General features: G+C 59.5%; 1 protein-coding gene across 4 annotated transcripts; it reads right to left on the bottom strand.

The window, feature by feature from the left end:
* Window positions 1–355: 355 nt before the first annotated feature.
* Window positions 356–19,710, bottom strand: ADAMTS10 (ADAM metallopeptidase with thrombospondin type 1 motif 10). 4 transcript variants are annotated; one of them, XM_036848798.1, is made up of 26 exons: window positions 19,672–19,710; window positions 17,322–17,401; window positions 15,812–15,998; window positions 15,228–15,574; window positions 14,721–14,877; window positions 13,511–13,728; window positions 11,953–12,036; window positions 11,708–11,853; window positions 11,248–11,291; window positions 10,994–11,099; window positions 10,762–10,908; window positions 10,424–10,565; window positions 7,468–7,575; window positions 6,915–7,060; window positions 6,754–6,817; window positions 5,927–6,029; window positions 5,562–5,695; window positions 5,340–5,463; window positions 4,239–4,319; window positions 3,987–4,150; window positions 3,765–3,891; window positions 3,540–3,669; window positions 2,969–3,173; window positions 2,555–2,731; window positions 2,302–2,461; window positions 356–1,137 (listed from the first exon to the last, which is right to left on the bottom strand). In XM_036848798.1, the coding sequence occupies exons 3-26, from the start codon at window positions 15,897–15,899 to the stop codon at window positions 1,028–1,030; spliced, it is 3,312 nt and encodes a 1,103-aa protein (XP_036704693.1). In that variant the 5' UTR covers window positions 15,900–15,998; window positions 17,322–17,401; window positions 19,672–19,710; the 3' UTR covers window positions 356–1,027. The 4 variants fall into 4 exon arrangements, with proteins under 4 accessions (XP_036704693.1, XP_036704694.1, XP_036704696.1 ...); XM_036848799.1 differs by lacking the exon at window positions 4,239–4,319; XM_036848801.1 differs by lacking the exon at window positions 6,915–7,060 and having other exon boundaries at window positions 5,562–5,684; window positions 10,441–10,565.
* Between the last annotated feature and the right edge of the window lie 817 nt (window positions 19,711–20,527).

The raw sequence follows: 20,527 nt of genomic DNA, 5'->3' as shown, positions 1-20,527 counted from the left end.
TGAACAGGGAAGGGGAGGGTACACCTGGCAGAGGAAACAGCTCTAGCAAAGGCCCCAAGATGGGAAGATGGTGGGGAGATTGAGGAACTCCCAGGAGTCCAGCGTGACTGGAGCCTGCAGAGTGACAGGGAGTGTGGTGGCTGGAAAAGCAGGCGCCAGGTTGTGTTGCTTTGAGCGCCTCCGTGAGCTGTATTTTTGACCTAAAATCACTGGGTTCTAGTCTGTGTTGGTACAAGTCCCCTTTGGCCTGTTGGGGCCGACCTGCGAGGGGCTGTGGTCGCTTCCAGGATGGGGGTAGGGGACAGCTGAATGTGACCCAGTCTCACTGACGTACACACACCCACGCACGGAAATCTACACAAGACAGAACTTTATTGATGTAGGGCTTCCTGGCGAGGGGTGTGTGGGCCCCAGGGCAGGGCCTGTAGCACCATGATGGGGGTGGCCTGGATGACGTGGTCCCCCTGGGGCAGGCAGGGCTGAGGATGGGGTGGATCTTCCCAGCTCTGCCTCCCCCCTGTAGCTGGTCTGGTTAGGCGGAGGGTGTCAAGGAGGTGGTGCTAATCCCCTCCCCCGTAGCGGACATAGATTCCCCCCCAGCTCAGAGTGGAGGGGTAGGGCAGTGCTGGGGCGGGGGGCAGGGCACCGGCTGACCCCCTCCCCACCCCCACTCTTCACAGTACATATTCCGATCAAAGGCGGGGGTTGTGCTGGGGGTCTCCCTAAGGGTGGGTGGCAAGAGCACTAGGGCGAACAGTTGTTCCCACCTCAAACCCACCCTGGAGGGGGTCTCATTCTGAACTGGGAGACGGGCAAAGGAGGGGCCGTGGGCGTGGCCAGCCCCTCTCCATCCCCCTCAGCCAGGAGCCCCGCAAGAGTTCCCAATAAATAACTTCCGGCTCCGTCTCACCCTTCACTCCCGGCTCCTGCCCCCTCGGGCTCCTTCAGGCTGGCCAGCTGCAGGCCTGGTCGCCCCACCCCCATCCCCAGCCGGCCCCCAGCCTTGGCTCCGAGGACCGTGCGCCCTCTAGCGGCCTTGGCAGGTTTTGCAGCACATCTGGCGGAAGTAGGCTCGGCTGCAGAACTGAAATTTCAGCACCAGGGGGCAGTAGGCGACCTTGTTCACATCCTTGCACTCTGGAGGGGGCGGGAGAAGAGTAGGTGAGGGGAATCCGGTCTCAGCACCCCTTCCGGCAGGGGCGCGACCGCTGGCTGCACAGCGCTTCCTAGCTCCTCTGTGCCTCGGTTTCCTCACTTCTCAAAGGGGGCTTATACCAGTAACTATGTCATTAGGTTGTTTTGAGGATGTTGAGAGGGAAGTGCAGGTCTGGGGTTTGGACACCGTATTACATCACGAGAAAAGTGTTCCTTTTCCAGTTATCTGTTTGGAGCCGTAATCCTTGCTCGTTTCCCTTTGTAACAGACTGAGGACCTCGAGCTCCAGGGCAGTCACGCCTCTCAGGGTATTTGTGTAGTTTGTGTACAGGGTAATTGACAGTCTGTTCATGACAATGGACCAGGGTTCCCAGTTAGCAGTTAATGATGTATGACAGGGCCTGGTGCTAATAAAGGGCTTCACGTGGATTATTTTAGTCCCTCTCCCTAACACGGCACTCCCTCAAGTGAATATATTAAACGCCTCTTGATAGATGAGAATACGAAGGCACAGAGGTGCAAGGTGAATCCAGGCAGTTTGGTTCCAGTGCCTTCAGTAAGTAACCTATTGCTCTCTATGAAACATAAATTTACTTAGGTAGAAAAAAAAAGGGTATATTTAAAGCAGTGGTTCTCAAGGAGATGCGATTTTGCCTCCCAGGGGACATTTGGTGATATCTGGAGACATTTTTCGGTTTTCACCACCGGGAGGAGGGGTACTATTGGCATGCAGCAGGTAGCGGTCAGGGATGCTGAACCCCCGACAATGCATAGGGCAGCCCCCGTGACAAGGAATCATCTGGCCCCAAACATCAAGAGTGCCTGAGGCTGAGAAACTGATTTAAAGAAAAATCTCGGGCAGATAATGTTATAGATGGAGATGAGCAAGGTGAAGGTCATGGAGGTGGTTGGAGGAATGACCTGAGTTTGGGCCCCCAGAAAAATCAGGTGCCTACAACGCCTGGCACACAGTGGCACCTAATACATGTTGGCAGGCAGGGGATGGTGAAAGATGGTCTGGAGAAGACAGAGAAAGGCATTTCCGTGGTTGGAGAAGCTCTAGGGCCAATGGTCTGGAGCCCCAGCTCTCCTATCTATGGTTTCCTCCGGACAGGACCGTCCTGGTTCCCTCCCCGCCTCACATACCTTCCAGGCCGTCCCCGGGGGGCGCGCTGTCACACTTGGCCTCGCACTGCTGCGTGGCGGGGGGCCGCAGGGCCTCCGCGCACTCGCGCGAGGGCTGCCCTGTGTGGCTGGAGCAGCGCACCGGGCGCTGTTGCTGCCCGAAGCCGCACTGCGCGGAGCACTGTGGAGAGTCGCGGATGAGCCGCAGCCCAGCACGGCCACCCACCCTGCCGCCCCTGCCCTGGTTCCCGCCCTGCAGGGCGCGCCCGCCTACCTCACCCCACTCTCCCGCCACCCAGCGGGCCGGCGGGCAGCGGCGCAGGTTGCAGCGCATGGTCGCCGGCGGCTTGGCCGCGGGCGGGCAGTGCGCGGGGGGCAGTGTGGCGCGGTGATCTGCGCTCTTACAAAGGACGACACGGTGGCGGAGGCCCGGCCCGCAGCTGGGGGTGCACTGCAGTTGGAGGGGGCGTTTCATGCTCAGTGGGCGCCTCCCTCCCCGCTCACACAAGGAGTGGGAAGGATGCTGGTCCGGTGGGAGGTGAGGACGGTACAGCTAACTTTGGACCAGTCACGGGGCGGGGAGGAGCTCACTAGGGCTAGCGGGAGTGGGGAGGCGCCTCAGTGTGCACCCGACAGGGGCAACCCAGGCCCCTCCCTGCTCTGCACAGGGCGGGAAGGGGCGGCTGACCTCCGACCAGTCGAGGGCGGCCCACTCCGGAGGGCAGGCCGGGCCGTGGCAGGCCTCCAGCACCGGTGGGCGCGGCTGCGGGCAAGCGCTGTCGTCCAGCGCCTTTTCCTCGGCGGCCGACACGCGGCGCTGGCACACGACGGAGCGGCTGCGCACGCCCGCATCACAGCTGCGGCTGCAGCGCGACCAGTTCCCTACGACCCAGCTGTGGGGGGGAGGGGCAGTCTGAGACAGTATGCTGGGCAGGCCACCCTGACCTTGGGGCACGAGCAGATCCTCCTCCTCCCCAACAATTAACATCACTGTGGAAACTGGCACCGGGATGCCTGTTGCTCCCGTGCCCCACACCCCGAACTCAGAACAACTTTATTGTGCACCCACATTGGGGGCTGGGAGGCGCATCACCCCAAGGGGAGATGATTACCTGGACTTGGCCAGGGAGCACCATTGTTCTGACTTTGATTCCGGGAGGACCCTGACCTCACCTTAGGGAGCACCCACTCCTCTGATCCCAGTAGCACCGTCACTCCAGTGCTTGCCATCCCGACCCTGCACCCTGGCAGGCACTCACTCGGGCGGGCAGGGCTCTGTGTTGCAGGCGCGCTGCCTCTTGGGTAGCTTGCTGTGGGCGCTGCAGTGGTGCGGAGCCACGGCTGAGCTGTCCAGCTGATTGCGGCACTCCACAGCCTGCACCTGGCTGCCTGGGGGCGGGCGAGAGGTCCGCTCAGCCCTGCCCGACCCGGAAGGTCAGCCTGGTGACCAGAACCTGCCCCACCCCGTCCCACCCCGGCCTCACCGCCTGCACACTGGGCCGAGCACTTGGTCCAGGGCGCGTAGTGCCAGGAGTACGGAGGCAGTGCATCTCGGGTGATGGGTGCATTGAAGCGGTAGCGGAGGACCGGCAGCTCAGTCCGGGCCAGCACCTGGGGTTGTAGGTGGGGATCAGATGGAAATCAAGTTCGAGGCCCCACAAGGATGCTAATGTCCTCCTGCACCTTGCTCCCAGCCCTGCCGTTACCATGACGATGAGAGATGCGTTAATGGGTCCCAGGGCTTCTAGGCTCTGGGTCTGATCCGGCCCTTGTCGCAGCTGAAAGGTGGTCCCGGCCAGGGGCAGGCGGTGGGGCTGGGGGGTCCCAGGCAGCCCCTCCAGCAGCAGGGACTCCTGGTCCCCCTTCAGGGCTGGGGGACAGCATAGGGGTCAGAACCCCAGCCACGCTGACGCCGCCCCTGCTGACCCCCAGTCCTCATCCTCCCACCTCTGGCTCACCCAGGTGACTGAGGGAGAGGTTCAGGTCCTGGATGAAAATGTGGACGGAGCCTTTGGGGATCCAGACGACTTCCTCGTACCCTGGACAGTGGAGCTCAGATGTCACCCACTTGGCCCTTCCCTGCACCTGCCTGTCTCCCCCATTCCTGGTCCCTGATGATAACAACTAACCATTACCATGCTAAGCACTTACAGAGACATGCCACCTCACCCCCAGCTCTCACCCTGTGAAGTTAGATGTGTCATCACACCCACTTTACAGATGACAAAACTGAGGCTCAGAGAGACAAAACAAATTGCTCCGGTTTTACAGCTAGGAAGTGGCTGGGCTGGGATTTGAACCCAAACTTTCTTACCTCTCAAACCATCAAAGTGGTCCGACCCGCCCCCACCCCCCAACAAGCAGCAGGGCAGGGCTTAGGCAGAGGGAAGGGGCCACCGCGGGGCCCTGACCCACACAGGGTGACTTGGCGGTTTTAGCAGTCAGAGTCAGCTTTGCAGTGAGCTCCATCACTTACGACCTGGATGATCTTGGGCCCCTGTGAACCCTCTATCCCTGCCCACCTGTGTCCCCCATGAGTCCTGGTTTATCTGTCTGTACCCCCAGACTGTCCCCTGAACTCCACACTTGGCCCTCAGTGTGTGTTTGGTCCCTTAAGCCCACCTCCCTTCCCCCACCTCACTGGGGTCTCTTCCCTTCAGCCCAAGGTTGGGAGACATTCAAGTTCACCACACCCTGCAGCTATCCCCACCCCTAGTAAGCTCTGTGCTCTAGCACAGAGAGTCCCTCAGCCTCCTTGGAGGGTCAGGCGCCTGCCCCCTCAAGACCCGGTTTGAGGCCCTCAGGATGGGGCAGGGGAGAGATTTAGGCCCCCACCCCCTTGGACACTTTAATTGCCGAGCTTTAGGCACCAAGAGCCCAAGCCAGTCCCTGACCCTGACCTGCGGCATCACGTCCAGGACCTTTTGGGGTCCCTGACACCCCACTGGGCCCTTGGCTCTGAGGAGTTGCTGATCTTGGTTACTGTGGTGGGGCAAGCCCCGCCCCCAGCCACCGAGTGGGGAGTGTGAAAGGGAAGCTGGGGGGGGGGGGTCTCTCACCGGCTCCAGGCCAGGCTGGGCTGAAGACCCCCTCGATGGTTTCGCAGGCGCTGCCATCACCCCCACACACTCTGCACTTGTCTTCCCGCAGGTCAGAGCCCAGGACCCGGTCGCAGCCCACGTGCTGGGGAGGGCAGTGGTGTGCGTGGGGGAAGTCAGGGAGCCGCCCCCCTCCACCTCCGGCCCCCTCTCCCCTCCCCTCTCGTGGGGAGTCCCCTCCACCTTGCACTCGCCGCTGACACAAATGTCCACTGTGTCTGGGCGGCAGGGCGTCCCGTCCACCACAGCCGCCGCCCTCTCCGTGTAGAAGTTGAAGCCTTCTGCTAGGCACGTGAGCGAGCAGGCCTTCACGCCCCCTGGGGGGCACGGCCCCATCAGACTGAGGGCCAGACCCCAGACCCAACAAGGACAGGCACGTTGGGCAGAGGGAGGGGGGCTTCCCGGTGTTCAGTCTAGGCGCTGCTGAGCCACATCCCGGGCGCTCTGGCTCCTTGGGTGAGGGGAGGGCTCAGGGCAGACCCCATGATATGGTCTCCACCTGCGGCTGCCCCCTTACTGCCCCAAGGCCTTCTGAATCCCCTGCTCACCTCCCCGGTACGTTTTCCACGTGTAGAATTTTCCACGGAAGGGGACACTGTCAAATTCAGAGCACTGCATTTCCCTGAAGTCCTGGGAGCCTGGGGGACAGTCCTGGGGCACAAAAAAGGAGAAGTAGGGAGGCCAGGTGTTGGGGGGGATGCAGTTAGGGCAGAGGTCTGGGGCCGGAGAACTAATGCTCTGAGCAGGGGTGGGTTGGAGGAGTGAGGCTGGAGGCAAGGAGGCCAGGGAGGAGGCCGGGGGGTGGTGGTGTCTGAGATGGGAGTAGGTGACTCACTAGAGTTTGTGGGCAAGCTGAGGATGACACCTGGGTTTCTGGTCTCAGACCATGGGGCCTTGAGAGAGCCGGCTTAGAAAGGAGCAAGGCCCACTCTTCGCGAGTGTGGGGGACGTGTGGACGGGAGTGTTGGACAGGAGACCGTGGTCCTTGGTCAGAAGGCAGTGCAAGCAGGGGACGAAAACTTGGCCACTGGGTTCTGGGGCAGGGAGCTTGGGTCAGCTTTGGGGCAGGAGCAGGGCTTTTGGGGGAAATTGGGCAGTAAAGGGAGAAGCACGTGTAGCCGGAGGGGGTTGTCAGGGGCCAAGCAGTTATTTCCAGGCGGGAGACGCATCTACTGCAAAAGTGTGAAGAGTTGGAAGGAGACAGGGCCCAGGGCTGGTGTAGGGAGGTCCGGGGAAGGAGGGGGTGGCCGCTGCAGGTTTCCCGAGGAGACGGTGGCCAGCTGGCCCGGGCTCGTTGGAAGCTGATGTATGCCTTTCTTTTCCCGCGTGTAAGAGGGGCCAAGGGTACCCGGCTTGGGGTCCTGGGGGGACTCACATCGGTGTTGCAGGAACGGTGCCTCCGTCTCTCGCCCAGGCAGTACTTGCCCCCGATCGTCGGCCTGGAAATGGGGGTGGACAGCAGAGAAATGGGGCAGGGGGAGTAGGGGGCGAGGACCGCCCGCCCCGCTCTCCTGGCAGCGGGGCCTGGGGGCTGACCTGGGGCTGTCGCAGTGACGGCTGGAGGAGGACACGCCGCCGCCGCACGTCCGGCTGCAGTCGCCCCACGGGGTCCACGGGCCCCAGGCGCCGTCCACGCCCTCCGGCCGCGACCCGAAGGGGACGCAGACCCGCTTGTAGCACCACTGCGGTGGGATGATGGGCAGGGGCGAGTCGGGCTTTGCGGACTCTCTGGGACTTGGCGCTCAATCCTACCCGCACCCCAGCCCCCCAGCCGGAAGTCTGAGCCCTCCTGAGGTGGAGCGAAAGCGGGAGGGGGTGGGGGACGGAGGTGGGGTCCGAAGACCGGGATTCTGTCCGGTTATATGGGGGCGTGGCTAGGGAGAGACACTGTTCAAGGAAGGGGCGTGGCCTAAGCTTAGGGTCCCGAACGGGTGGTGAAGCTAGTGTTGGGACAAGCGTGCAGGGCGTGGCTTGGGAGCGGGTGTGGCCTCAGGCCAGGGGTGGGGCTTACAGGCAGTAGGCGTGGCCAAAGCCGATGGAGGGGTCGGGGTGGGTGGTGGGGGTGTGGAGGCTCTCGGCCTGCGCTCACCCCCTTGTCGATGGTGTGCGTCTGGCACAGCGTGCCCTCGGCGGCCGGGATGCTGTTGGTGATGCACCGGTTGCTCTTGCTCAGACACCACAACTCGCTGCAGACCTCCTGCGGGCCAAGGCGCCCGCTCAGGCTCGCCCCCCTCCCACCTTCCTTGGGAGGACCGAGGCGACCCGCTCACTGCCGGCTGACAGTGGGGCCCCAGCGCTCCTTTCCTGGGTCTCTTTTTGCAACCCCTTGCGGGGGCATGGGCTGGGACCTCTCCTCTGCCTGAAAGCAGCATTTATAAAACACCTAGGAGTGCCGCAAACTCCCTTAGGCACTACAATCCCCATTTTACTATGAGAAAACCAAGGCTCAGACAGGTAAGGTCACTCGCTAGAAGTCACACAGCTACTAAGGGTTAGTCTGGATCCTGACCTAGAACTTTGATCGCAGCGTCTATGATCGAATCCCTCTACAGTTCAACCCGTGGCACCTCCCAAGTTTCTAGGAGAAACCTTGGGACCTGCTGAGAAATGAAGAGGAAGGATTTTTAGAATGGGCAAAGCAGCCTACCCAAGAGCAGTGGTTGAAAAATCAGGCCTGATGATGGCTCAGGTCAAGGGCCCTGTCTCTAATTCTTTTTCCAGCTGGTAGTTCTCATTGTTTCCCCCACCTAAACTGGGGAGGCTCCCAAAGCTTTTAATCTATGGAGGGTTGAGAGGGGATAAGGGCAGGCTGGGTTTATGTGGAAAGTTCCTCTAGTTCTCCCAGTGAAAAATCAGCCCATCTTCTTCCTGAGTTTTACTTGGGCTGGCCCAGACCCTGGCAGCAGGTCCTGTCCATGGCAGGAGGCTGGACCAGTCCCAGGGAGTCACTCAGACCCTTTAGGTCCAGGTTAATTAATACCCCTGGACAAGCCCCACTGGGTTCAGGTGTGGCCAAATTTGACCCTCTAGCCTACATACTGCCCCATATCCCAGGGTCTTTCCTCTGAGAAGTGACGATCCTTCTGTCCCCTTTTTACAATCACATGTAATCTTCTCTTAGAACCTGATCCTTCCAAACTTTGAAGATTTGGGATTGGACTAATCAATGGCTGCAAGAAGGGACTTTCCTGTGCTAGCCTCTGAGAGACACCTGCACACACATGAGAAGTTTGGAGGGTGGTCCTCAAACCTGCTCCCTCAGAGGATACTTCTCATCTAAAAACTCAGCCTGGTTTGCTGGCTTCACTTGGCTTATGTTCTCCTGGCCATTCGTAAAAATATCACAGGCCCTGATCCCACTTCTGACACCTCTTAAAGAGAACTGCCTAATCCAGTCCTGCTCTTCCTCCTCTCCACAAGGAGGTGCCATGGTATATATGAATGAGTCCTGGGCCACTCTGGGAGACTTCAACTCCACCACTGACTTGCAACACATTTCCCCTCTCTGGGCCTCATCTGTTAAGATGGGCCTTGTCTACATATGGCTGAGGAGCATGTAACAGAGTAGATATGAAAGGGCTTGCATAAACACCCTGTTATTGAGTAATAAGACCACAACTATCTCTGGACCAGGCACCAGGCCCAGCTCTTTACTGATTTACATGTAGTCAATAATTTACCCCTTTGCCAGGAGGGCCAGGAAGATGTTCCTTGGAAAAATAAAAGGAAGAATCAATTCAACATACAGCCAGCCGTGGTCCATGCTTGATAATCTGGCACTTTCTCCACTTACCCACCCCTTTATAAAATTTAGATTCATAGAGAAACCTAGATTCCAATCCCAGCTCTGTCATGTTCTCAAATGGTGACTTTGGGCAAGGCATCCTCTTTATGCCTCAGTCCCTTCTTCTGCAATATGGGGACAATAGGGTTGTCAGGAGTCTAACTGAGATGACACATTTCACATGCTTGGCATACAGTGAGCATTCAGTAAATGTCAGCCATCGTTGTCATCGTTAGGATACCTGGGACACAGCAGATGCTCAACAGTACCTTCTGAATTCTCTAGGAATTCATTAGAGGGAGCTGTAGTTACCAGCCAAGTTGGGTGGGGTGGGGTGCTGAGAGTGGATTAAATATGAATTGATCCAGTGTTTGTCTCCTTGTCTTGCGCTGGAATAAAGTGAGGGCATTTTAACAGCTGCCTGCTCCCTGTTTTGAGTTAACATGGCCTTAGCTTGGACAAGTCATTCAAGCTGATCTTTTTGAGTCTTGAGGGTGTGGAGAATTGGGACTGCGTCCGGGCTACTAAGGCTGAGGCTGTGAGGAGTTAGGGGGTGTGTTCAGGGAATTGGGGGAGGTAGGCAATGGAGGGGCAGACCCCAGATGAGCCGGTGGTCCCTGGTGGCTGAAGAGGGTCACCAGCTTCCTCGGGGGAGCTGGGAGTGGCATCCCCAGCTCACTTCTCTATGGGTGGATGGGGCTTTGGGAGCTGAGTATAATCCTCAAGCAAGAGTGGGGAGTGATCAGGGGGCTCAGAGCTTGTCCAGCTAAGGATTGGGGCCAAGAGATCTTGTGAACCAGTCAGTGGGGGATGGAGGGAATGAAGACAGGGTATCCCTAGAAGGATCTCTCCAGTTTTTTGCCAAGTGGGGAAGATGGTTCATCCCCAGGGAAACTATTTCCACCAAATCTGGATGTTTCGTTAAAAATGGCCCAGTTAGGGATCTTGGGACTTGAGTCCTGCTGCAGCAGAAGGTGGACCCCCAGGCTCTCCCCAGCTCAGTCCCCAAAACAGGGGTCTGGAGAACCAGGAGATCCCATTCTTGTTCCCGAGCATTGTGACTATGCGTGACACTTGTATAACCCCATGCACCTCTGTCCTCCCATCCCCCACTGAGGCTCACTTCCCTTCCCAGCTCTCCCACCCCCACTGCCTGTGTGTGGGGTGCCCACATGGAGTTTCCCACCCCCTGTGGCCCCCCCACCCTGGTGGTGGCGGCCCCCTCCCCTCCCAGGAAGGAAAGCAGGAAGGCTCTCTCTACCCCGTATTTACACTGACGCGATTTGACTCCATGCTGGAAGCGGCATTGTTCATCTGCATCATAGGCCTGGCCGGGGGCCACTGTTGGGTACACGAAGTCCTGTCTGGGCGGCCGGTTGTTCAGGCAGAGCCCCAGGCCCAAGCTGTGGCGAGAAGAAAGCAGCTGTCATGCTGGAGGGCTGCAGGCCAAGAGCTCCGGGGCCCCAGCCAGGTGGGGGTCCCAGGGAGCAGCCCTATGAGCACATGACCCTTCTCAGAAGCAGCCCTGATTTCCAGAGGTCCTCCCCTCCCCCAACATGAGTGTGTGTCCCTGGGTGGGACAGGCAGGTAGGTCCTCACTCCAGAAAGCTGGTGATGTAGTCACGGCTGCAGGAGGACCACACAAACGGGTTGGTCTTCATGGTGATGTGCGCGGCCATGAGTTTGGCTGGGTCCTGGCCACGGGCCCCGCAGCTGTTCCCCACGCCGTCGTGGTTCATGCCAAACCTGGGGAGAGGAGTGGCGGCTCTGCCGGGTGTCGAGGGACCTGCCCGGCTCCTCCCGCCCGCCCCCTCCCGTGTCCCCGCCTCACGTGTGTCCGATCTCGTGGGCAATGGTGAATGCCGTGGCCAGGCCGATGTCTTCGTTGATGCTACAACTTCTCTCTCGCTCACACATCCCGCCCACGGGGGCCAGGCCTGGGAAATGGGCGTGTGGGGCTGGAGCTGGGGGCTCGGGGCTGCGTCTTCGACCCTGTCCACTCTGCCAGGTCCCCACCCCCACCAGGGCCAGTGTCACCCAGCCCACTGCCTTCAGAGGTGCCTGAAACCTAGGGGACCCGGGTACCTAGTGTGCCGCAGGGTTTGTTCTTGTAGATGCAGATGTCATAGCTGTGGAAGGAGAGGGGGGCCGTGAGGGGGCTGGGCTGACTCTCTAAGCCCCGCTGCTACCGTCCTGCCTGTCTCTGGTGGCTGAGTCCTGCCTGGGAGGCATTCCCTGCCTCGGAACTGAAGCCCCATGCTCTCCCCCCAGCTGGCCTTGGAGATGCCGGGGTGCATGACTGACTGACTGAATGAATGACAGAGTGAGTGAAGGATGTGTCAGTGTCCGAACAGCCCCACACCCGCCTCCCCACATTCTCAGGCTCCCAGCAGCCCCTCCCCTTCCCTGGCTCCCCAAGGGGGCGGCTGCACAGTCCCGGCCTCTTCCATCTCTCGGCAGAAGTGATCCCTGCTTAGACCTGGACAGTCCCCTGGACCACTGGTCCCCCGGCTCAAGTCCTACTGGAGCCGTGCCCGCCCCTCACCGCGTGATGAGCACCGCCGTGTCATGGTTGGCCACGCCGTTCTCTGGAATGGCATTGCCGTGGCCGCTGCGGTTCACGATGGATTTCTGCCACTTACAGAAGCTGTCCAGGGACTTCCCGGCGTGGTGGGTGATCTCCAGGGTGGGCTGAGGGTGGACAGAGAGAGGTACATGGGTACCAGCCACCCAGGGGAAGGTGGGCAGCGCTGGCGTGCAGGAGAAGGTGGGCCCCCCCACACCCCGCACCTGGTCCTCCGTGAGCAGGATAAGGCGTGTTACCAGGATATTAACGATGTTTCCCAGACTCGAGTCCTGGAAAAGTTTGGCAACCTGACCTCCAAGAAACAAGAGAGACCGAGTCTTAAGAGGGGCCCAGAGTAGAAGACAAAAAGTGAAACGATGACAACAGCTTGCTTCAATCTAGTACCTACTGTGTGCTGGGGCTCAGGCTAAGCCTGCTGCCTAGATCTTCACAGGAGTATGTATTATCATTCCCATTTTACAGATGAGCAAACTGATGCTCAGCTGGTTAGGATGCAGAGCTGGTAGGCGCTGGAAGTGGGGTTCAAGTCTGGCTAAGCCTGCCTGCCAGTGCGTTTCTTTCCAACTCACCCCTACCCCGCTCAGCTTGTCTGTCTACTTGTCCTCCCTCCTCCCTGCCCACCCGCCAGCTGCCTCTGCCCAGAGATGGCCTAAAGGATGTGCACATCTGGCCTCATTCCATACTGTCTGAAGGTACCAATTTGAGCATCACCACCGGAAGGTGGAAGTGTGGGGGCAGGAAGCTCTGGAGACAGTGGTCAGAGGGGAGGAGGAAGTGCCCAGGGGTGAGTGGGCACAGATGATGGAGGCCACTCTGTGCAATGACCTTGGAGCCCTGAGCCATCACTGTCCCATGTGGAAACCCCCAGAAACCCCGGCAGGTTTGAGGGAACTTTGGAAGCCCAAGGGAGGAAGGCGGGTCCTGGGCAGAAAGCAGGGGTATCAGATATGAAATTATGTCAACATAACGGGCCATCGATCTGCGCTAAACTTCTTGTCTTCCCTTTTTGCTTTAGTGGAACAACAGCGTCACTCATCAAGCCCTTACTATGTGCCAAGTGCTCTAGCTGGCTTCCCTCTCACTATCTCTTACCCTTTTGTGATAGATACTAGTATAACCCCATTTTACAGAGGCAGAAACTGAGGCTCAGAGAGGTCCACAGTCTTGATCAAGATCTAGGATGGGTGCTGACTCCAACTGAGTGTGGGTCAGCCAGGTCGGCCTGTATGAATTTATAGGTAGGCGCTTGGGTGAGCCCTGCGTGCAGACAGATGCGCACCCACGTGTGTACTGCTAACCTGAGCAAGTACCTGCAAGTCGCCCATTTATTTTTTTGTACAGCAGATAATTACAGGGCACCTACTGTGTGCTAGGTGCTGTTTTAAGCTTTAGCATTTCACTGCATCCACCTCAGCCTTATGAAGTCAGTACCATTATTATACCCATTTTACAGATGGGTAAACCAAGGCAGAGAGGCAAAGTAACTTGCCCAAGGGCACACAGTTCAAAAGCGGCATAGCTGAGATTTCAGGCCAGGCCGGTTTGCTCCCCAGTCCATGCTTCTAGCCACTGTGCTAGGCTGCTTCTCCTCATTCCTGGCCACAGAAAGCCCTCCTTTCTCACTTACCCTGTCCCCTCTCCATTCTGTTTCACTGGCCTCAGGTCAGGGATGGGGGGGGGAGGGTGACACCCCTTTTCCTAACCTCTGGAGCAAGCTCCATGTTTTTGGGGCTCCATGCCCAGGGAGGGGGAGGCACTTACAATGTTCATGATGGCCAGCACATACTGTTCCACGTCTCGGCGTCCGTGGTAGGCCACCATCATCTTGTCAGCCACCACCAGGGTCTCCACGTAGCGCTCTCGGCTGACCGAGCGCTTCAGGCCTGGCTGGCCGCGCTCTGTTTCATTCCCGAGGGGCCAGGCAGGTGGCGGTTTCAGGGTGCGCAGCCACCAAGGCCGCCCCTTCCACGGTTTCTCATCTGGATGGACAATTTCTGGTCATTCTGCTGCTTGCCCTCCTTGTCTAACTCCCTGTCTGATGATTCATCTGGCTGTCAAATAGCTCATTCTTTTGCTGCTGGTTCTACAATGATGTGGCTGTCTCACTGCCAGACTGGTTGGTTGAACAGCCGCCCAGCATCCCATGACAATCAACATGACCGTGCAACTTCCCGACAATTTCACTGCTCAGATGGATGTGTGTAGCAGCCTGCCTCACTGCCAGAACTGTGTGCTTGTATGGCTCACTGGCCTTCTGACTGTGCAACTTTTTACTCACCCTGCTGCCAACTGTCTGGCTGTAAAACAATCCACCTGCCTGACGGTCTTACTGCTTGGCTCTCCCAGTGACTGTCCAATTGTGACACCATCCACTTTTCTGTTTCTACAACCCACGGTGGTTGTGCGTCTGCCACGGTGTGCTACTCTGGGACTCTCGGATCATGCAACTAATTCAATGTTCCAGTGGCTCTGCATTTCCACTGGACAGAGATCATTTTTTTAGCTGTACGACTGTCCTGGGGACCCTTCTGTTGTCTAGCTAGCTTCCTTACTTTCCCATTCCCTAAATGTCTGATGTTACAACTGTCCTCCTGCAAGTCTGGTTGTAAATCTGATCCTCCGAATGGTGGCTAAGGTCTCCTGGCATTTTCCTTGTGCAACTGCCCCAATGTTGGTTACCACCATCCCGCTGCTTAACTGTCTGATCAGACAATAATCCTAGAGATGGATGGTTTTACACCTGAGCACCTGCCTGGCTGTCCAGCTGCCCGTCTCACTCACTGTTGGGCCATCGGACTACGGCAGTGATGGATGCGTTGTTCCATTGTCTACTGCCCTGCTGACTGTCTGCACTGCTCCCTGATGTAGCTGCCTGCTGACCTTCTGGATGGAGGGACACTGCCATCTACCTCTGCCTCAAGGCAAAGATGTTGTGCAGCCCCTTTGCCCAGCCCCAGAGAGACAGATGTACCTCTCACTCCACAGGCTGTGTCCAGGTGGGGGTGACGCAGGGAGGAACGCTTGTACACCACGTGGGGACCACTCTCCTCTGGGCCCCGGTGCCCCTTGGGCCCACCTTGCAGCGGCTCGATTAAGTATTCTTCTTCATCTGCCACGATCAGGCCATGCTGGGGGTTGGGAAGTGGGACAGAGGGCTCGGGTCAGGTCCTGGTTCCCAGGACCCCTGGGACCCTATCTCTGTCTTTACGATTTCATTCCTTCTATTTTACTGGGTTTATGTTGCTATTCCTTTTTCAGTTTCTTCGATGTTCAGCTCATTAATTTTTAGCCTGGCCTAAGGCTACACATTTTCTTCTACGTACTGCTTTAGCTGCACCTTAAAATAGCTCATCCTTTCGATTAGCTCGAAATGTTTAAAAAACTTCCACTGTGATTCCTTCTCTGACCTATATAAGTGTTTTTCTTAACTCCCAAACTCGTGGGCATTTCCCGCTACCGCCCAGAACCCTCCACTCACCAGGCCCCCACAGGTGCTGATGGCCACATGGGAGCTGCCGGCCTGGCCCTGCAGGTGGCCGGCGTAGAGGCAGTGGGGCCGGGCGGCCCTCTGCCAGGCCAGGCCCTCTCGAGTCCAGTACTCCACGGAGACATGCCCTGCCAGGAGGCGAGGGCTGCGGGTCAGGTTCAGCAGGAAGTGGGTGCTCGGTGCAGCCACCTTGTAGAAAAGGCGGGACTCTGCTTGGGGCCCTGTGCCCCGACGCTGCCTCCTGGGGGTTGGGGGTGAGAAGGCCAGCAGTGCCCCGTTGTGGTCCACTCGGGTGGGGAAGGCGATCTCATAGCTCTCCAGACTGGATAGGAACTCATCTGTGGGTGAGGGTCAAAGGCTTGGGGGTGGGTCCCGGGAAGGACCCCTGTGTCCTGCCTGCTTGGCTGCAGGGTAAACGATGCTGGCTTCAGTGAATCCTGAATCCAGGTCACCTGCTGCAAGACTCTGGCCTCATTGACCCCAGGGCCTACCCCACCACGACCACCGTCCCAGCTGCACTGACCCCTCCTCAGTTCCTTGCTCGGTCCCCACCACTACCCCCGAGTCACCCCTACCTTGAGACCGGAAGGCGTGCGTGACCTCGAACGTGAGGCCCAGCCCCAGGGCGAGGGCCCAGCGGAGGATCTGGCAGGCAGGAGCCATAGAGGCCACGTGTCCACATGTCTCTCCCCAGCCCCGGCTGCCAGCAGCCCCCACAGCGCTGCCTTCCCTGTTCACAGCCTGGACAGCATCACTGGGCTCCTGGGATGGGAGAGCTGGGTCAGCGGGGCCTGGTCCTGCTGCCGGGCAGAGCCGGCGTCAAGGTCCCTCACCAGGCAGACAACGACACCTGCAGCCAGCCCTTCACTCCCAGCCTCAGGGATGCCCATGGCATTCCCCCCTCCACGCCCCTGGTTTGAAGCCTCTGAATGCATTTCCTTACTCAGTAGCCTCTCTGTCCCCCCCTCCCCCCGCCTCCCCACTATCCTCCGTATGCTCTTAGGACAGGCAGGGACCTTGACTCCATGAGCACTTACTACGTGCCAGCTACCGGCCGAGCATGTTCATGCCATCTCATTTCATTTCTGCAATAACCCAGAGGACTCACTCATCGGGTGGCGACTGTGTGTAATATGGATACAGTCCCTGCCCTCCCCCTGCCCCCCACCCCGTGGGGCTCAGTCTCCCAGGAATGACAGAGGACAGACAAGTAAACGAAAAGACGTGTAATTCAGATCAGGACACGTTCTTTATGGGAAATAACCAGGAGGCTTGGAAGCAGAGGTGGGAAGGATGAGAAGTGAAGAGACAGGAGACAGTGCAGTGGTCCAGGCAGAGGAACAGCAGGGGCAAAGGCCCAGGGGCAGGCAGGAGCTTGCTGTGGACCCAGGACCACAAAGGGCCCGTGCAGGAGGGCAGCAAGGGGCGGCTGGCCTGGGACACACTTGAAGGCTGGTCAGCGTGAATTTTCAACCCAGATTAAACCCGAGGCCAGTGCTTGGAGCACCCCTTCCCCCTGGGGGCCCTGCCTTCGGATTCTCTGTCACGGGTAGCACCACTCACCCCGCCAGCGGGGCTGCAAACCCCTGCATCGTGGTCTCTGTTCCTGTGACCTCTCCTCCGCCCTACATTTCCAGTCCAGCCCCTAGTCCTGCTTCCTCTCATTTCTCCTCGAAGCTCCAGGCCTGCCGGGCAGGTCTGTTGCTCCAGCATCTGCCCCAGGCCAGCCTGCCACAGACACCACTCTGGGCCACCACCCTGTGCCAAACCCTCCACCCCTCCTCCTGTCTCCGCCCTCCTTCTCCTACTCTGTGCAATTTCCCCCTTAATCACATACTGTCTTGTTTTCTTTGCAGCCTGGCCAAGTCTGAGAGTCGATCCCCAAACAGGGCAGTTCAGCTCCTGAGAGATGGGGCCAGGTTTCCTCCAAGATGCTGACTTAGAAGCTGACACCGCCCCCCCCTCCACACCTTCTGATTGGACCCCTCCAGCTATGGGGAGCTCACTCCCACTCTGTGACTGTGGTGCTCATTTCAGATGGGCTGATGTTTAGCCCTTGGCCTTCTCTCTCTTTTTTTTTTTTACCTTTTGGGGGCTTCAGTTGGTGGCGTGGTGTCGAACCTGTGTGTGAGTCGCTCTGGGCCTTCAGTACCTCTTCTGGGAGCCTGCACAGGGTAGGAGGGGGCGGTGAGGAGAGCAGAGCTGGGTCTGGAGTTCAGGGGTCGCTGAGGACACCCTGCCCTTCTCCCCGGCCCTGGTGATCCTCCTTTCGGCTTTCATCCTCCCTCTGTTCCTAGCTCCCCATCCCCACCTCCCTCCTCCCAACTTCTGTCCCCTCCCGTCACCCCCCTCCCCTGTTCCATCCTTGACTAGCTCTGGGATCAAAGCCCCTCCTTTTGGGGGGTGTCCCTCGAGCCCCTTCCTGCCTTAACACCCCTCCCCATGCCGAGGCGGCAGCATTGTCATTGCAAGTGAGGCTGGAGCCCCCCAGCCCCCCAATCCTGCCCCTCTCCTTCCCACACTGCCAGGCCTGGTGCAGAAGCTCTCCCTCAGTGGCTCTGATCCTGGCCTCTCTTCCTGTTCCCCCCTCCTCTGAGTCCTCACCTCGGTCCTCTGCAGCTGGGCCCCTCCCCCCTACAACCTCTCCCCTGCCTCTGGTGCTTCTAGCTCAAGTGGGGTGTGGAGGAGAGGGCAGAAGGACCCAGCACAGGTGGGGGGTGAGGTGCAGGATAGGAGGAGTCTGGAGGGGGACGTACAGGTACAAGGTGTCTGCCAGGGTGAGGCCAGGGGGAGAGAATCTGGAACAGTGGTACAGCCCGCAGTGGGGCTGGGAGGTATGACCCGCTCTGGGCACTGGGGGGACCACGAACAGATTGGTGGCTCTGGGGTGGGGGGGAAGAGAAGGCTTGGGGGTGGGTAGAGGATTACTGGGCCTGAGCCTGGGGGTGGGGGGGGCCACAGGATGTCAGCTGGGGGTCTCCCGTGGGATGTCTGCGGGTGACTACACATCCATGACTGTGTATGGCTGTAACTGTGTATATGGGACTTTGTGTGTGGTGTGTGCCCACGTGACTGTGTGTGTCTGCCCATGTGACCCTGTGTGTGACCGTAAGAGTGTGTTTGTGTGTGTGTACCCAGGCCTGGCCATTCCCTCCAGCCCCTCCCTCCTAGAAGGCAGGAGGGAGATGGCCAGCATGGGGGAGGGTGCCAGCCCGCTGGAGGTGGGGGAGGAAATGCCGGCGGAAACAGCCTCTGGAAACAGAGGCTCCATCCCATCCCCGGGATCCTGCAGGGATCTGCCGCTCTACACCCAGATGTCCGGGGCGGGCTGGGGGACAGGGCCGCGGAGCCTCCCTGCGGAGGCCAAGGCCGAGACTGCCCAGGCGGAGGCCCGGCCAGCCCAGGCTCTGAACATCTGGCTGGGCAGGCAGGAGAGGCGGCAGCCCCTGCCCGGAGAGCAGACAAAGGCCCGGCCTGCAGGAGGAGGGGGCCCGGCACCCGGCGGGTCCGCAACCAGCCGCTAATTAAAGGCCCTGAGCTGATGGCTGGAGACACCCGGAGGCAGACGGTTGTGGCCCCGATGACCAACTCAGGGGAAGTGGGCGGCGCCACTCCCACACCCAGACACACAAACACACATTGGCAACGACGTGCACGCACACACACTTGAGGGTGACCACACCTGTGAGGCTGGGGACCAACAACCAGACACCGCAGACCCACAAAGGACCGCCCCAACACTCAGTACACACTCACACCCTGAGACAAACATGCGAGACACACAGCTACACATTCCCCAGACCTATGTGCATACCCACACACACAACCCAGAGTCACACACCCAGGCTTACGTGCACAGACACGTACACACTCATTTCCACACTCACAGCAGACCAGGAACAAATTCACGAAGTCCTCCAAACCTTGAGACCCACCAGATGCACGTACACACAGGCATTTACACACTCATGAAACTCAGACACACACGGAGACACACCGGCAGATGTTTGGAGAGACACTCATCCAGACATTTACACCCAGGAGATGCTGACCTACGTGCACACACTGGCTTACACTCACACTTCCGCAGACACATAACACCCAAATCACACATCACACACAAATTCAAACATAGCCAGGCACTTACATTTTCATACAGCCACACACGCGCAGACACACGGCATTTATACAGACGTGGATGTCCACACACACACACACACACACACACACACAGCAAACAAACCCAGACAGGGGCTCCCAGGAACTCAGGGGCGCGTTGCGTGTCGCACACGCGTAGGGACATCGCACACCGCCACAACCCCCACGGCCCGACGTCCGTCGTCCGGCGGCCCACGGCCATCCCCGGGCGACGACGCGGACACACAAAGTCCCCCTTAGTCCCGCACCCCCGCCCCGCCCCGCCCCGCGCCGTTACCCGCGGCCGGCCGCCCGCCCGGGCCTCCGCCTGCAGTCCCCGCCGCCGTCTCGCCGGCCCACGCGCAGGAAGGGAGGGAGCGAGCGCGGCGGCGTGGCCGGGGGAGGGGGCGCGGGGACGGCACTTCCTGAGCAGCCTGCCAGGGTTATAAAAAACCCCCAAACCGCGCGCCGCCAAGACCCCGCCCGCCGCCGCCGCCGCAGCCGCCGCCGCCGCCGCCGCCGGTGCAGGGCCGCGGGCTGGACCCGAGCCACGGACCCGGGAGCTCGGGCGGCCCCGCTCGGACAGGCGCCCAGTCGTGGGGGCGGGGGAGGGATGGAGGATGGGGGTGAAATAGGGTGGGGGCGGGGATAATGGGCGGCGGCGGGGGGGGGCGGGGAGAAAGAGGTGGAAGGGTGGGGGGAGGGGAGAAAGACTAGGGTAGGGGGCTAGAGAGGGAGGGAGAATTGGGTAAGGGTAAGGGAAATGGAGGAAGAGGAGAAGGGGGTGGTTGGGGGAGGGGGAAGTTGGAAGGGAAAGAGGCGGGGCAAGGAGGAGGAGGCAAAATCGGGGCGGGGGGCGGTAAGGGGCAGGAATGGGGCCAGAGGGGGATGGGGGAACAGGGTGGGGGAGGGGAGGGCCCACTCCCTCGCCGGCATCCACAGCGTCCACAACAGCTGTTATTTATTGAAGGCGAGTCCTCGCTCAAACAAGCATTTATTGGGCGCCTCCCGTGTGCCAGGCACAGTGCCCGGGGAGGCTGAATACATCTCAACTCGCCCCCGCCCTCCCAGCGCTCCCCTCTGGGAGTTTGACCAGCCCGGAGCCTGGGCTTGGCCTGGGCTTGGCCTGGCTCGTCCCATTTCACAGAAGAGGA

Source organism: Balaenoptera musculus, chromosome 3 (assembly GCF_009873245.2).
Source record: "Balaenoptera musculus isolate JJ_BM4_2016_0621 chromosome 3, mBalMus1.pri.v3, whole genome shotgun sequence".
NCBI classification, from domain to species: Eukaryota; Metazoa; Chordata; class Mammalia; order Artiodactyla; family Balaenopteridae; genus Balaenoptera; species Balaenoptera musculus.
This window is presented reverse-complemented; position numbering and strand designations above follow the sequence as displayed.

Bases quoted from the DNA above. Each gene is read 5' to 3' on its own strand.
- ADAMTS10 (XM_036848798.1), bottom strand. From the start codon at position 15,899: ATGGCTCCTGCCTGCCAGATCCTCCGCTGGGCCCTCGCCCTGGGGCTG. The intron at 14,878-15,227 runs GTGAGTGGAGGG...CCCAACCCCCAG, and splicing joins TCAGCACCTGTGGGGGCCTG to CATGGCCTGATCGTGGCAGA. The intron at 12,037-13,510 runs GTAAGTGCCTCC...CTTGGAGGTCAG, and splicing joins TGCTGGCCATCATGAACATT to GTTGCCAAACTTTTCCAGGA.